The following is a 13848-nucleotide window of genomic DNA, read 5'->3' as shown; positions in this document are numbered from 1 at the left end:
AAAGTAGTTTTATTCACAATTTCAGTATCATGGACTTTATTTTACTTAATTGAACAAGTTTTCAAAGTAGGTATGGATAGTTTTATTAAATTATAAGTGTAAAGCGAATAGTAATATCATATATTCCACCTTTATTTGAAGATAGTGGTAAGTTTATTGATAAGAAGGTACCTAATTATTTTAACATCTACAAATTGTATCTCATAATTTATATTTTTACATTATAGATTTAGATAGATTGATTAACCTAAATTTTTTAAGTTATTCAATATCAAATAGCATTAGTATAAATTGTTCATATTATAAATGTTGCAATAGATAAATATAAAGTTTAACCAGTACTCGGTACTATACTCTATCCACGACCCAACAAAAATCAGTTTTTATGTATATTCTCAAGCATCCCCACAGAGGGGTTGAATGACAGGCTGTTGCATGGAGATGTGTATAATTGGTGTTTCCTATTTCTCGACAAATCACTAATAAAAAATTTAATTACACATATATATATACTAAAATAATAACACTATTTACTTCAACACAAATTACTAACAATCATAACAATATGTACATGTTAACAGTTGATTAATTTAAAAGTAATGTATGTGAAAATTGAGATTTTGTAGTATAAGTAACAGTTTATGTTGAACAATTATTGGATACAATTAAAATTATTAGACTGTGATAAAAGGTTCGCCAAGGTTTTTGAAGTATCAATTTTGCAATATGGCAAGGACTGATAACAAAAAGTTACCGTGTACTGTGTCAGAGTGCTCCCAAAGTATGACAATATACTTCATTCTAAAATTGTAATTATAATACATAATTAATAAATAGTATTAATACTTTTTTGTTTTTAGTTATATACAATGATTACAGTAATTGAATACACTAAATAAAGGATTAAGATTAATCAATACTATTATTGTATCAAAATAAGAAAATGCAACATTCCATAAAAACAAGATGCTCATTGATACATAGGTAGCATCCAACCCTAATAATTATAAACACAATTTCTGAATTTTATAATATAAAGTGACGAGCTTTAAGGTTAGTCTTTAATAAGTTTAAGTTATTATTTATATTAATTAATATTTAATACACACGTGTATATTATATTTTAACTTATAGCTTATTGCCATATATTATTAAATGAATATTAATAAAATAGGTGTTTACCATGAATTATAATAACAATTCTTTATTCTGAAACTGTTTCTGACTGTTGTAATCTTTTATCATGAGCTTGTAGCTCAGGTGTATTATCATACTCAAATATTCGAGATGTTTTTTGTTCCTTAACAAAATACCTGCAATAAACATAAATATAATTGACTATTTTTTTTCTGATTTATATTTATACATACAGATCTCTTTCAATTTGACTTTGACTTTGCCATTCTTTTACTTCGTCCATTGTTAAAGAAGAAAATCTTAATATTAATAAAGTAATACCTCCAACAAAGATACCTAAAATACCTCCTAAAACAAACATAAATAGATCAGGGAAAAGTTTGTTATATTTTTTAAAACTAAGAAATTTAATTTTAAAAATAAATAGATCAGGCTTTTTCAAATGAAATAATATAATAAGTTACAATTTTATTACTAAAATAATAAATACTTAGTTAATTGAAAAATAGATTTTTTCTAATTTCGGAATTCTACATTAACAAGTTATATTATATTTTTACTGTTTAAAATATTAATAACATTATGTAATAGGTAAGTAAAAGCTAAAGATAAATGTCATATATAGTCCAATGTGTTTATATTATCTATATTTAAATTGTTTATATCATGATGTATTGTGTTATATTATACTAAAAATACTTACCCAATGTAGATCCAACAATAAAACCTTTCATACCAAAACTTATTCTTGTAATTCCACCTACTATAAAACCACTTAATGCATAACTAAATACAGTAACTTTTTGAGTGTACGCATTCACAGCGGTTACCACGGTTCTGAAAAGAAAAATAATGAATAACACTTTAAGTTAACAAATATAACATAATATATACCAATAGCAAATAAGTTACTTTTCAATTATAATTATGTAGCTGGCCATGTACAAGCAACCGTGTATGGAGCTTGTGCAATAGTCGTGAAATAAATAATCATTAATACTTTGAAGTGTTTTTTTTTTCTTTTAATTAAAAGATTTTCTAAGTTTAAATGACCAAATCCTAACACAAAACTGGTATAAAGGTACTTGCTCTAATTTTTATGATTTAGGTCTAAAAAAGTCCCATTTCAGGCTCTCATAAATAGGTTTTTTCCCCACTATTCTTAGTCAAGAGATGAGCACTACCGTTTTTCAATAGTACACACATGATGCATCTTCGAATTCATGTTTATGTGTAATAATCCTAATATCTCACATAATCTGGATGACTTTCCTCTCACACTTAAATCTTTCATATTGTAATTACACGTAATTGCATCTATCTGGTAAACATAACTGTGTGATTTTTTGTGCCTAACAAGTTACACTATTCCTTTAATATGAGATGTGTAATATAATGAAAATAAAAATTCTATTTATGCATATTAATGAGTATAGGATATAACAGGCTTACTCATAATTATATGTAATATTTTTGTATTTTACTATCCCTTGTTATATATTGGAAATTGGAAAGTGTTATCTACGTTATGAATCCTACATGTATTATATTAATTATTAAAGGATATCAGAGAACATAGCATTTTTTTTTTTTTTTTTTGTTCCAAAATTATATGCATATAGTTTTACTTTTCTACTAATGCACTATATAATAAATAATACACTATGTTGTAATGTAATGATAAAAAATACAGTTTGTATGCCTATTAATAATAAAAATTATATAAGAAAAACGAGATACTATGCATTAATTTTATCAAACAAACAACCTTTCGATAATTGCTTTAATCAAAACTCTGCTATCTATTTTCTAACGTTAATTTTCAATCAACTAAGCACAGACTTCCCTTCAAAATTTTTTCCAGCCAATGATAATTAAACTTATTAAAAATTTACGTTTGCAGAAATTAATTGATATAATTTATAATGTTTAACAGTTTATGAAATTAAAAAGGTGTAGGTTATCCTTTAATAATTTAAGCCAGTTATTTTTCCAAAATTTATTCATTTTTAATAATTAGAAGTTTCTTTAGGATTCTTCTTTTAATTTATTAAAAGTTCTAAGTTAATTTTTAATTTATAAAATATTTACATGTTACCGGAGATAACTTTACTCATAACACTATGATTGATTTTTGGCATTTTATCGACATAGATAACAAAATTTGTTTGACATTGTGAAGTACAATAATGATCATAATAAAATCTAAAATAATACACTTTAATTTAATAGTATTGAATTTAGATCAATAAAAATCTTATGCTATATGTATAAAGAAAAAATGGCATTGTTATTATTTTGGATGTTTTTAATAGTTGCCAATACATATATATTTAAGATTAAGATATTAAATTTATTAGCAATCATAATTTATTATACTTAGAAAATAGATTATAATCACATTTGATTTATTAATTTAATAAATATAAAAAAACAGGTAGGTAATCACAGAATTTTTTTACAATAATAACAATAAGTTTAATTCTCTTAGAATCCAAAATATAAAATATATTATTTACACTGAAAACTTACGTAAAACAACCGCAGAAAAGTGCTATTCTAGTTCCCCATTTAAAGACACCTCTTGCCATTGCCAATGTTACTTGAGATTGGAGTTTAGCCTAAAAAAAACATTCATGCATATTTGATACAATAGTTTAGATCTAGATAATAATATATATTAGCAATACCCAAACTATGAGCATCTAAAAAGTGAAATACTAGGTTAATATTGATATTGTGTAGAATACACACTAATAAAAATGTTTGTATTATTATTTATTCAAAGGAACCGCGGTATCTTTATTTTTTGGGATGTGTAAACCAAAAAATTTGAGAATTGTTAGTACAAACTATAAATTATAATCACATACTTTGGCTTCAAACTGATTTTGAAACAGTGTTGATTGGTTTTTCTGAAAAAAATCTTCATAAGCCCGTTTACTGTATGATAAACTGCCATACACACCACCCAACAAACTGCTGTAACATACTGTCGATAATATAGCTCTTACATCTGGAGATGGATTACCATCTTCACTGAAAACAAATACAAATTTTAATAATCCCAAATGGTCCAATTGAAGTTAATTTTAATTTATTAAAAATTTAATCCTACTCTGGGGAAAACGCGTTCACAACACCTTGCCAACCACCGACTTTTTTTACATCTAAGACTTCTGTTCCTTCTATATCGTATTCATTTTTATTTAAGAAAAACGCCGGTAAAAAACACCGTGTATGGGATAGTTTTAATCGTCTAAAAAACATAGTTTTAATACATTAATATTATACAATTACTTTAAACGATAAAACCTTAGATTAAAAATCTATTTAAAATTTAAATTTAAAAACAATATATTACAAACAAATGTATAAAAAATTACAGATAGATTTAATATAAATTTTATTTTTGTGTAAAAATAAAGCACACTTAATTCGTGTATTATATTATCAGTTATCACATAATATTCATTATTCACATGATAAGCTTATCGTCATTCATAAATTGGCCAAATAGGTACATTTTATCAAACTGTTCAAATTTCTTTCGAAAAAATATGTAGTTAAACGTTAAACCTGTGGTTAAACAATTTGAACAAATAAAAAATATTTAAATGTGGAATTTAATATAATTGGAATTAAATTTACTTTGAAAAAAAAAAATTATAGATCAAAAAATAGTTGTCCAAATCATTTCATGTATTTTGTGTTTTGTGTACTATACTACATATTTTTCACGGACCACAATCTTTTGTTCTAGAATTTTTTTTGTTGATGAGTACACAGAATAAATGAAATTATATTTCTGTGATGTGTATTGTGTATTTGTGTATAGTATACTGAATTTTTATTTATTGTTTAGTATATTTTCAGTAAGAATTAAATTTCTAATACAGGTCATAAGAGCCATGAACAAATTATTTTGCCATGATTAGAACAAGACAATTAAATGATCAATCTCAGTATTGTACACAATATTTCTAAGTTGATCATCTATTTGTTAATATTTTTAAATTTACTATTATTTATTTATCTATCCCATAATAAATCTCATTGATCGTTGTCAATAATACTTTTATATATATTAATGGCTCTTTAAAGAAAAAATATTTTAAGACTTCAGTAGATAGTCATAAAAAAAAATATTTGCCACCCTTGCAATAGAGTATTTACTAAAATATTAAAGAGTAGAATTTTACCTATAAATTTATCAACACAAACAGATGTATTTTAAACTTATATCGGTTTATGTTGAGGAATTTCTTATATATTATTGTCTTTATAAATATATTTTTTTACGTGTGTCGCAATTAAAACATTCTAAATGGTAAACAATTGAAGTATTGAGCATTTTTAAGTATAAGCTTAAATAGGTCTTAAGAGACCAGAGTACATGAATAATAACTAGTAAATAACTTAACAAAAAAGTAGTAAATTTATATTTATATCGTTATTATTTGTACTTCTACAATTTTACACTAGTCTTTTCTACACCTACCCATCTATTTACTATTTTGTTAAACAATTTGTATTTTTCCTTATTACTTTATAACAATATAAATTGTAAAATATAGGTCTAGTTCACCTCTGTATGTTATAAAGAGTGGCAACTGCTTTTCAATGCTCAGTCTGAATAACTAAAGAGTAATTACTGCTTCTATTGTTTTAATGGTTGTTGTCCAATATCTTGCTTAATCTACATAATATTTATAGATTATTGATAATGATTATAACAAATCTCATGCTAAAAATAATTAATTTGATCTTTAAAAAATTTATTAAAATAAATGACATAAAATACATTTTATACTCTTAAAAATAAGTATTTACTATTTACATACACAAAAAAAGGAAATAGTATGATATATAAAACAGTTATTCGGTATTTTTTTCAGTAAATGCTCCTAAGTTACCAAATAATTCAGCAGGCACATCTTTTTTAGTAGGCATATCTTCATCGTTTTCTTCATTTTCCTTGTCGCCATCGACTTCATTTTCATCATCACTGAATTCAATTTCATCTGGATTTATTACTTTTTCATTTGGTAAACGGTCTTGTTCACTACCCAAAACAAATTTGATAGGTTCCAATGGTTTTTCTTTGGTTTCTAATGCTTTTTCTTCTAATAACTTCATATCACTCTTTTCTGGTTCAGTAGAAATGACAGACATCATTTGTGCTGACATCATGTTCACTTGGATATTGTACATTGCTTGAACACTTCGTTTAATTCTTAACATTTCTCGGAGGGTATCTTCATTACCATGAGCTACTTCAAATGAAGTCCATGTCTGCCAAAATTCTTCAGTTACTCTAGGGTCACAAATTTGACTACAATGTGAATATATAGCTCGAGCTCGATCAATTTCACCTAATTTTGTTTCAAGTTCAGCAAATCTTAGATACATTGTTCGAGCATTGTTGTTCGTTAAAACTTCCAAAGCTTTCATATAGATTTCTCTAGTCTTTGGTATACCAGATATTTCTGCTGCCTTTTTAATGTAAATGTTAAACATTTCAAACTTCTCTTCAGGTAGAACAGCTTCAGTGGCTCTTTCATAAACAGCCATTGCTCGTCTACCTAAACCATGTTTTTCTTCAAGCTTAGCATACAATAAATAAATACACTTGGCAAATTGTGGTGGGCAACCTTCTAGACATTCCTCAAAAAGATCACGAGCACGTTCAAGTTTTGTACCACCATAACGGTCCAAAAATTTTGTTAAATATGTATTCCATATATCAAAAACATTTGGCCACTTGAATAAAGCTACACCTTTTTCATAAGCTTTAAACATTTCTTCAAAATAGTTATTTTCTTCTAAAAATAATCCGTAATTAATAATAGTTTGTGGAGTTGCAATTCTTAAATCTATAACACGATCATAACAAGCCATTGTTGATTTGACCGTTCCAAAACTCTCTTCCATATCCAAATATAAGGACCATAATTTTAATGATTTATGTAATCGTATTTGAACGGTTTCTGTATCGTCATGATAGGCTACTTTGCGAGAAGGTATGGAAGTTGCTTGTCGCATTAATCTCATTGCTTCATTAAAGTTCTCATTTCTCAATTCCATTTCTATCCATTCACACCAAACACTGGCTAAATGTTCGACTTTAATATATGACACTAAAACAGCTTTTTTAAATACTAAACGTGCTTCTTCAATTTGTTTTGCTTTTTCATAAAATTTAGCAAACTCAACCCAAAGTGTATGCAACCTACCAACAGCTTTTTGAGGATCAACTGTCTCTACAGCTTCAGTAAAAGTATTTATTACCTGAACATCATTTCCTTCATAAAGCTGTACACGTTTTAACCATTCTTTAACGTTGTGGGGATTTTGCCTTAAAAGTACTGAGTTTAAAAGTAGTAATCGTCTTTCAATCAGGTTTTCCAACCTTGCCATACGTAAATCAATTTCACAATCATCTTTCTCAGTACTATTTTGATTAGCATGAACAACTTCCATTCTTTTTTGTAAGCTTAATTCTTCAAATTGTGCATAAGCATCATAAACTTGAGTAAAATCACGAACCGTTGTAACAGTTTGAATAGCCTCTTCATATATATCTCTTGCTCTTTCAAATAACCCGCTACGTATGTAATAATCAGCTAATGAGTTCCACAAATGACCAAGCTGATCAGTATAACGTCTTAAACCACTACGAATAATTGCATCAACATTTAATGATTTAATTTCTAAAGGATTTTTTGATATTAGATTACATAGTTCATTCCAAAGTTGATGCTTAGATTTACCATGTTTTGATACAAAACTGTCATTGTTTACAATTTCAGACAAACGTACAGCAGCTTCATCGAGGCGCCCAGATGTGGTCAAGTATTCAATATAATCTTCGGAATCTTCTGGAAATAATTTTAAATATCTCCTATATATTTTAACAGCAACTTCTGGGTCATGACTTTCCTTTATAAATTTTAAATATAACGGCCATATTCGGACATGTTGAGTGATTGGTAAGGCTCTAAGGGCCCTATCAAAGAGACGACGAGCAACTGTGAGTTTAGGTTGTTTCAACATAAATGTACAGAACTCAATCCAAATTCGAGGCATCTTGTTCATATATACCAATGCTCGCTCATAAACATTGTTCACTTCTTCGTAGTCAGGATTGTCTGTTGTTTTTAAATACTTGCGACGTATTTTCAAGTAATTGTGCCACAGTTTGTAGCTTCCAGGCAGTTGTTTTAAGGCGCGTTCATAAAGTACGCATACTTTTTTGTATGGCCCCAGTTTATAATTATCTATATACCGCATCCAACATTTGACTGAATTTGGATTTCTCAATATGTCTTGTTCAAATTCTACATCTCTCTTGTTCAGACAGTATGTCTGGAATATCACAGCATCCGACATGCCATTACCTACATTTCCTCGTACCACATTGACGTTACTTTCGAGTTCCATTTTCATTGGATCTGTAAACAGGCGTAAATACATATCGTAATTATTGATTCATAAAATTCAACACAAAAATCCATAAAACATTATCTTACCAGCAATCGACCGATTTCAGTCACGCATTAACGTCGGCAAAGACAACTATAAACTAATTGTACAACTAGAAATGCACAAAAAAGTATAATACTATGTTATCCAAAACACCAAAACGTTAAATTATAAAATTTTTATTAAAAATCTACATGTAGCATGTACACGATTGATAACGTTCTGTTACGTTTTTAACCACACTTGTTTTTATACTAGAAGTGAGGAACGTTTTGAAAACGATAATGCCCAATGCCGACTGCAGACCTTATCAGTAAAATTAAAAAAATATTTTTGATCAAGTTGAAAATGTTAAGATAATTAATTGTACAGTCTTGATTTTCAGTTTCTATTGTTTCTAAACGTTTTCGATTTTTCTATTATAGTCAACTTGGGAAAATGACCTTACATAAAATGTTAAGGTTTACGACAAACCAATTGTCTTGTAAGTATGAAAAAATGTATTTAAAAATATAAACATTGAATTATTGTGAATTGTGATGTTTAAACATTCAATATCTATGTTTTAGGTACTGCTCTACTACCACAAATCAATAATGTTCGAGGCATTAAGAATTTTAAACCTCCAATTCTATATGATCGTAAGAAATAAGGGAGATTTCTCAATAATAATAGACTTGTTGTGTATACTGTATACCTACACTTGTTTCAGATATTCAGATGCCAGAAAGGCCTAAACTCCATTACATCGATAGGGTACCAAATTATAGTAATAGTCAAATGAGGCCTCCAAAAATGCATAGAATGTTGGGTTTGATGAGAGGGCCTGAAACAGTTCACAATAAACTTATACATAAACAGTATGGTATACAAGTAAGTTTTTTAAATTGAATTTATTCCTTAGTAGTAAACATTATGATTTAAATGTAACTAAATCAAGTACATTTTACTTATAAAGTTAAAAATTAATTGTACTTATATATTTAATTTAATTATTTCTATAGGCAACTGGTGGAGGACGAATGAGGTTTATACACTTTGAAGTTATTCGTATGGGCTTACTAAGAAAATTAGACTGGTCCAGAATGTTTGCTATTTGGAGAATTGATTCACCATGGCAAGCTGTCACTAAAAAGGTAAATTATACATATACGTTTTAGAATACAAACAAATTAAAAACATGTGCAAATGAATTTTGCAGGGCCAAGGGCAGAGAATGGGAGGTGGCAAAGGTAGCATAGATCATTATGTAACTCCAATTAAATCAGGCAGGATTATTATTGAAATTGCGGGCCATTGTGAATATCAAGAGGTTTGTGTGGTTGATCAATAACCTGTTTTAAACATTAAATAGTATTTATTTTTGTCGAAACCTTCATTGTCTATAATATTATTATATTATTTCTTTAATTATCTAAATTAGTTATTAATTAGCAACTTAATATATTATTATAGGTAAAAGATATTTTAAGTAAAATATCTGCTAAACTTCCATTTAAAGCCAAAGCTATTAGTCAAGAAATTTTAGAATGGGATTTAGCCAAAGAAAAATGGCAAACTGAAAATAATCAAAATAAATATACAATGGAGTATTTAATTAAAAACAATATGGATGATTTACAACGAAAAATTAAAAGAATTGATCATTTATATTTTGGAAAATATGTATAAAATACTATGTGTTAATAATAAGCCTAAATAGTTAAAACTTAAATTTATAATTTTTGTTTGTTTGAATAAAATAATTTGTATTAAATTTGAATAGTTACCTGTTATTATTTAATCCTTTGTATTATATGAATTTACAGCTATTATAACTTATAATTAGGGCTAGGATTTATACAGTAAATAAAATTGTAAAATAAGCATTTGGCTTTTTAAAAATATACAATTAATATTAAATATGATATATATATTTTTAAAAAATTATATATTTTAAAATTAATTAAATAATATTTTAAACTATTCACGCTACTAGAATGTATTACACAAAACAATTACATGGTGTTTTAAATTTTCTAAACTGGACGGTCTTTCATTAAACCTTAAAATAGGTATACCTTCAATAGGTATTTTTGAACAGTGTCAATACATACTGTCGTATGATAAAAACGTCTAGTTACAAAATATACCATAAGATATGCATTTTTTCTTAAGTATGCAAAAATATGCAAAATAAAATCACCATTGTTTATCTCATGATGAGATGACTCATGAGCATTACTTACAAAAGCAATAATCAAAAGTTGCAAAAAAAATATACTATTGCATATAAATCCTAGCCCTACTTATAACTAATGGAGACCATTGATGAGTGAATTTCTTGGTTACTGGTTTGCATGATATTATTTCTTTAAATATCATAAAATGTTTAATGTGCTATAAAAATGACAAAATATCAATATAAGTATTGTGTAGTGATCTATATGATACCACGATCAATGGATCACCAAAAATAATATCATAGGTACTAACGAGCAACGACAAAAATTAAAGCTGTAAATTCCAGTGTGAGGTTATAAAATATTCTTGATTTAAATTAAATAACATATTAAAATTAATGTTTCACAAAGTGTGTCAATTAGGGACATACGGCATAATCGGGTTGTGAGGTTTGAGAAAATGTCATAATCTTAGTATTATTGTAAATTAATATTAAATGAAACATATATAATTGATATTTTATATCGAGGTTTTCTTTGTGGCGAAACGGTCACAGAAAATTTTTCTAAACCCATAAGACAATAGGTATTTTATTTATGTAATAACAAAATATATGCTACCTATATAATATTGTATTACAATATTTATAATTACTGAATTAATTGTTAAAAATTGTTTATTTTTTTGCGATAATTAACTGATACTTTTAAGAATTATAGATAATAATAAAATAATTATAAATTTAATTTTAAAATAATGATATTGTTAATGGGGAATGGGGATGAAACAACACATATTGAAGATGGTACACCTACTTTAGATTAAATCTAAAAAATAAATGAATGTATTTTACAAAAAATTGGAATAAATTAAACTAATTACAGGAAAATCTGGCTAAATTATTTGTTGCTTCATACTCTTTGGAACTTTGGAGAATATACAAATATACACACTATGTCAACACCTCCTACTGAAATGTGGTGTGAAAAATCTTTTTCTTTCATAAAAAATACTAAGAGTTCATACTTAACCGTCGATTATTTTCCGGGACAGGTCCAAAATTCTAATCCGTCCCTGCAGATATGTATTTATGTAATATTTGTATGTATTAATATTTTAAACCGAATCAGTTACTTAAGAACTTTGCTTGTTTACAATATGTATTTTGATGAAATTTTAACGAATATGCCAAATTCAACGGACATTATCTATGACGAATAAAATAATAATATAATAATGTGTAACATTAACATATTAACACGAACATTGTAATAAAATATATTTCGACAATAATTACGATAAAAATGGTGAAAATGAACAATGGTACCTATTTTGGGAATGTGTTGTAATGTTACTGTAGAAAAATATGGTAATAAGGTATTAAATACCTTTCACAAATTAATATAAGTAGATTATAAGAACACTTGTAAGTCGTAACTCTTGTGCAGGAGCTCAACGTTCATCGTTCACAGTAAAAAGTCCTGATAAATATTAATGTACATAAAAAAATTAAAATGTAGAAAATAAAAAAAATGCTTAAATTGGTACTTTCTTTAAATTAGTTGGCTTTTAAAAAATTAAAATATTTCGCTTATTTTGAAGCTATTGATTGACATTTTTGAAATAATCAAACTCGGTGTTGTCAAAACGGTTCAAACGCGATAGGCGCTGGTACAAGAGTTTTTGGCAATGGCAGCGAGATCTACCGGTGTAAATTCTCGTTAAACCGATCGACAACTCGTAAGCGAAGTGCCAAATAAACAACGGTAGATAGCTCTGCCGAGGTACATTCACTAAGACGTGTGCAATAGAACGCGGTGCATCGGCGATTTCCCATACGACGAAACGTTTTCCCGGTACGGAGAAAAGCTCGGAAAAGCATCGAACCCGAAAGCGCATGCGAACCATCGCTCTGGTTATGCGAATACGGTACCGCGACGCAATAACTTAGTGTTCACAGCGACGAGTCTACTAAGTTTTATCGGACTGCGTTTTGTATAAATACCGGTAGATGTGCATCGATAAATTTAAGATCATACTTCACAGGATCATTTCTGTAGTATGCATCGTCCCCTCCAGGTGCAAATCTGGAGTCGTCATTGGCCACGATGATGAGACTTAGTCCATGTATCGGAGCGTGAGGCGGCTGATGGTCTACCGTTCCCGACGGTGGACCATTCAGCGACGATGATCGCAACTAGCTCTTGAGCTAGGAGGTACGTGGACAGTCTGAGTGGTTCACTTTTTATTACTGAAATATGATGAGAATAATATGAGTGGTGTTATTATTGTCTTTTCTTATATTGAAATCTCCAGAAACCTCATTGTGGTTGAATATATTACTTGACTCTAACTCCTAAATGATTGTGTATGTTCATATTGTGTCCGACGATGTTATAATATTTGTTAATCATATTCCATGTTCTAAGACGACTTAATGAAGAGGAATGATCGATTTTTAAAATGATTACGAATAAGTTATAATTAGAATAATAATAATAAAAAGAGTTGGTCCAACTCGGGTGTTGATTGAATAAAAATAAACAATAAACACATAGTTTTTCGTGTATTTAATAACTAATAATTGTATGGTTTGTGCTCTATGTATTCCAAGACGATGGGTATTGATTTAGGAGTTTTCATTAATTATTATTATCATTTAACATAATAATATAGTATGGGCATATAAATAATATTAATTATTGTCGATGTTAATCTGCAATACTCGGGAAGTTGTAAGGTTAACTAGCTGAATTATTACAACACAAACATTTCCCCACTCATTTTATAGATGCCAAATATACTAATATTGTCATGAAAACATAAATAAATATTAAAACACTTTTAACATCATAATATATTACAATTAATTATTTGTTTTGTAGTATTCTCAATTTTGGTTGTTGTTTCATAAAATTACAAGGCTTTTGCATACATTTTTCTTTCGGCCATTTACATTTATAAATTCGAATAGTGAATAATAGTTTTGATAATATAAATAATATGTTCTTTATATTGCAATTGTTTCAACTTGATATTTTTTTCTCCAATTTTTCAACCATT

At 27.5% G+C, this 13848-nt stretch overlaps 3 protein-coding genes and 1 non-coding gene across 4 annotated transcripts; 2 read left to right on the top strand and 2 right to left on the bottom strand.

The window, feature by feature from the left end:
* Positions 1 to 506: 506 nt before the first annotated feature.
* Positions 507 to 4471, bottom strand: LOC112600095 (RPII140-upstream gene protein). Its single transcript, XM_025347258.1, has 7 exons — positions 4256 to 4471; positions 4011 to 4176; positions 3670 to 3758; positions 1841 to 1974; positions 1371 to 1485; positions 1183 to 1313; positions 507 to 801 (listed from the first exon to the last, which is right to left on the bottom strand). The coding sequence occupies exons 1-6, from the start codon at positions 4405 to 4407 to the stop codon at positions 1205 to 1207; spliced, it is 765 nt and encodes a 254-aa protein (XP_025203043.1). The 5' UTR covers positions 4408 to 4471; the 3' UTR covers positions 507 to 801; positions 1183 to 1204.
* A 1494-nt stretch (positions 4472 to 5965) lies between these two features.
* Positions 5966 to 8817, bottom strand: LOC112600106 (pre-mRNA-splicing factor SYF1). The gene is made up of 2 exons (XM_025347270.1): positions 8670 to 8817; positions 5966 to 8591 (listed from the first exon to the last, which is right to left on the bottom strand). The coding sequence occupies exon 2, from the start codon at positions 8584 to 8586 to the stop codon at positions 6016 to 6018; it is 2571 nt and encodes an 856-aa protein (XP_025203055.1). The 5' UTR covers positions 8587 to 8591; positions 8670 to 8817; the 3' UTR covers positions 5966 to 6015.
* A 141-nt stretch (positions 8818 to 8958) lies between these two features.
* On the top strand, positions 8959 to 10293 carry LOC112600107 (39S ribosomal protein L16, mitochondrial). The gene is made up of 6 exons (XM_025347271.1): positions 8959 to 9106; positions 9192 to 9263; positions 9335 to 9495; positions 9627 to 9758; positions 9824 to 9934; positions 10078 to 10293. Exons 1-6 carry the CDS (start codon positions 9061 to 9063, stop codon positions 10291 to 10293), a joined length of 738 nt encoding a protein of 245 aa, XP_025203056.1. The 5' UTR covers positions 8959 to 9060.
* Positions 10294 to 12814: 2521 nt separating this feature from the next.
* Positions 12815 to 13023, top strand: LOC112600124. Its single transcript, XR_003114988.1, has one exon. It is a non-coding gene; the product is annotated as a small nucleolar RNA U3 (small nucleolar RNA).
* Positions 13024 to 13848: the final 825 nt, after the last annotated feature.

Source organism: Melanaphis sacchari, unplaced genomic scaffold (assembly GCF_002803265.2).
Source record: "Melanaphis sacchari strain LSU unplaced genomic scaffold, SCAv2.0 Contig60_pilon_pilon, whole genome shotgun sequence".
Lineage (NCBI taxonomy): Eukaryota > Metazoa > Arthropoda > Insecta > Hemiptera > Aphididae > Melanaphis > Melanaphis sacchari.
This window is presented reverse-complemented; position numbering and strand designations above follow the sequence as displayed.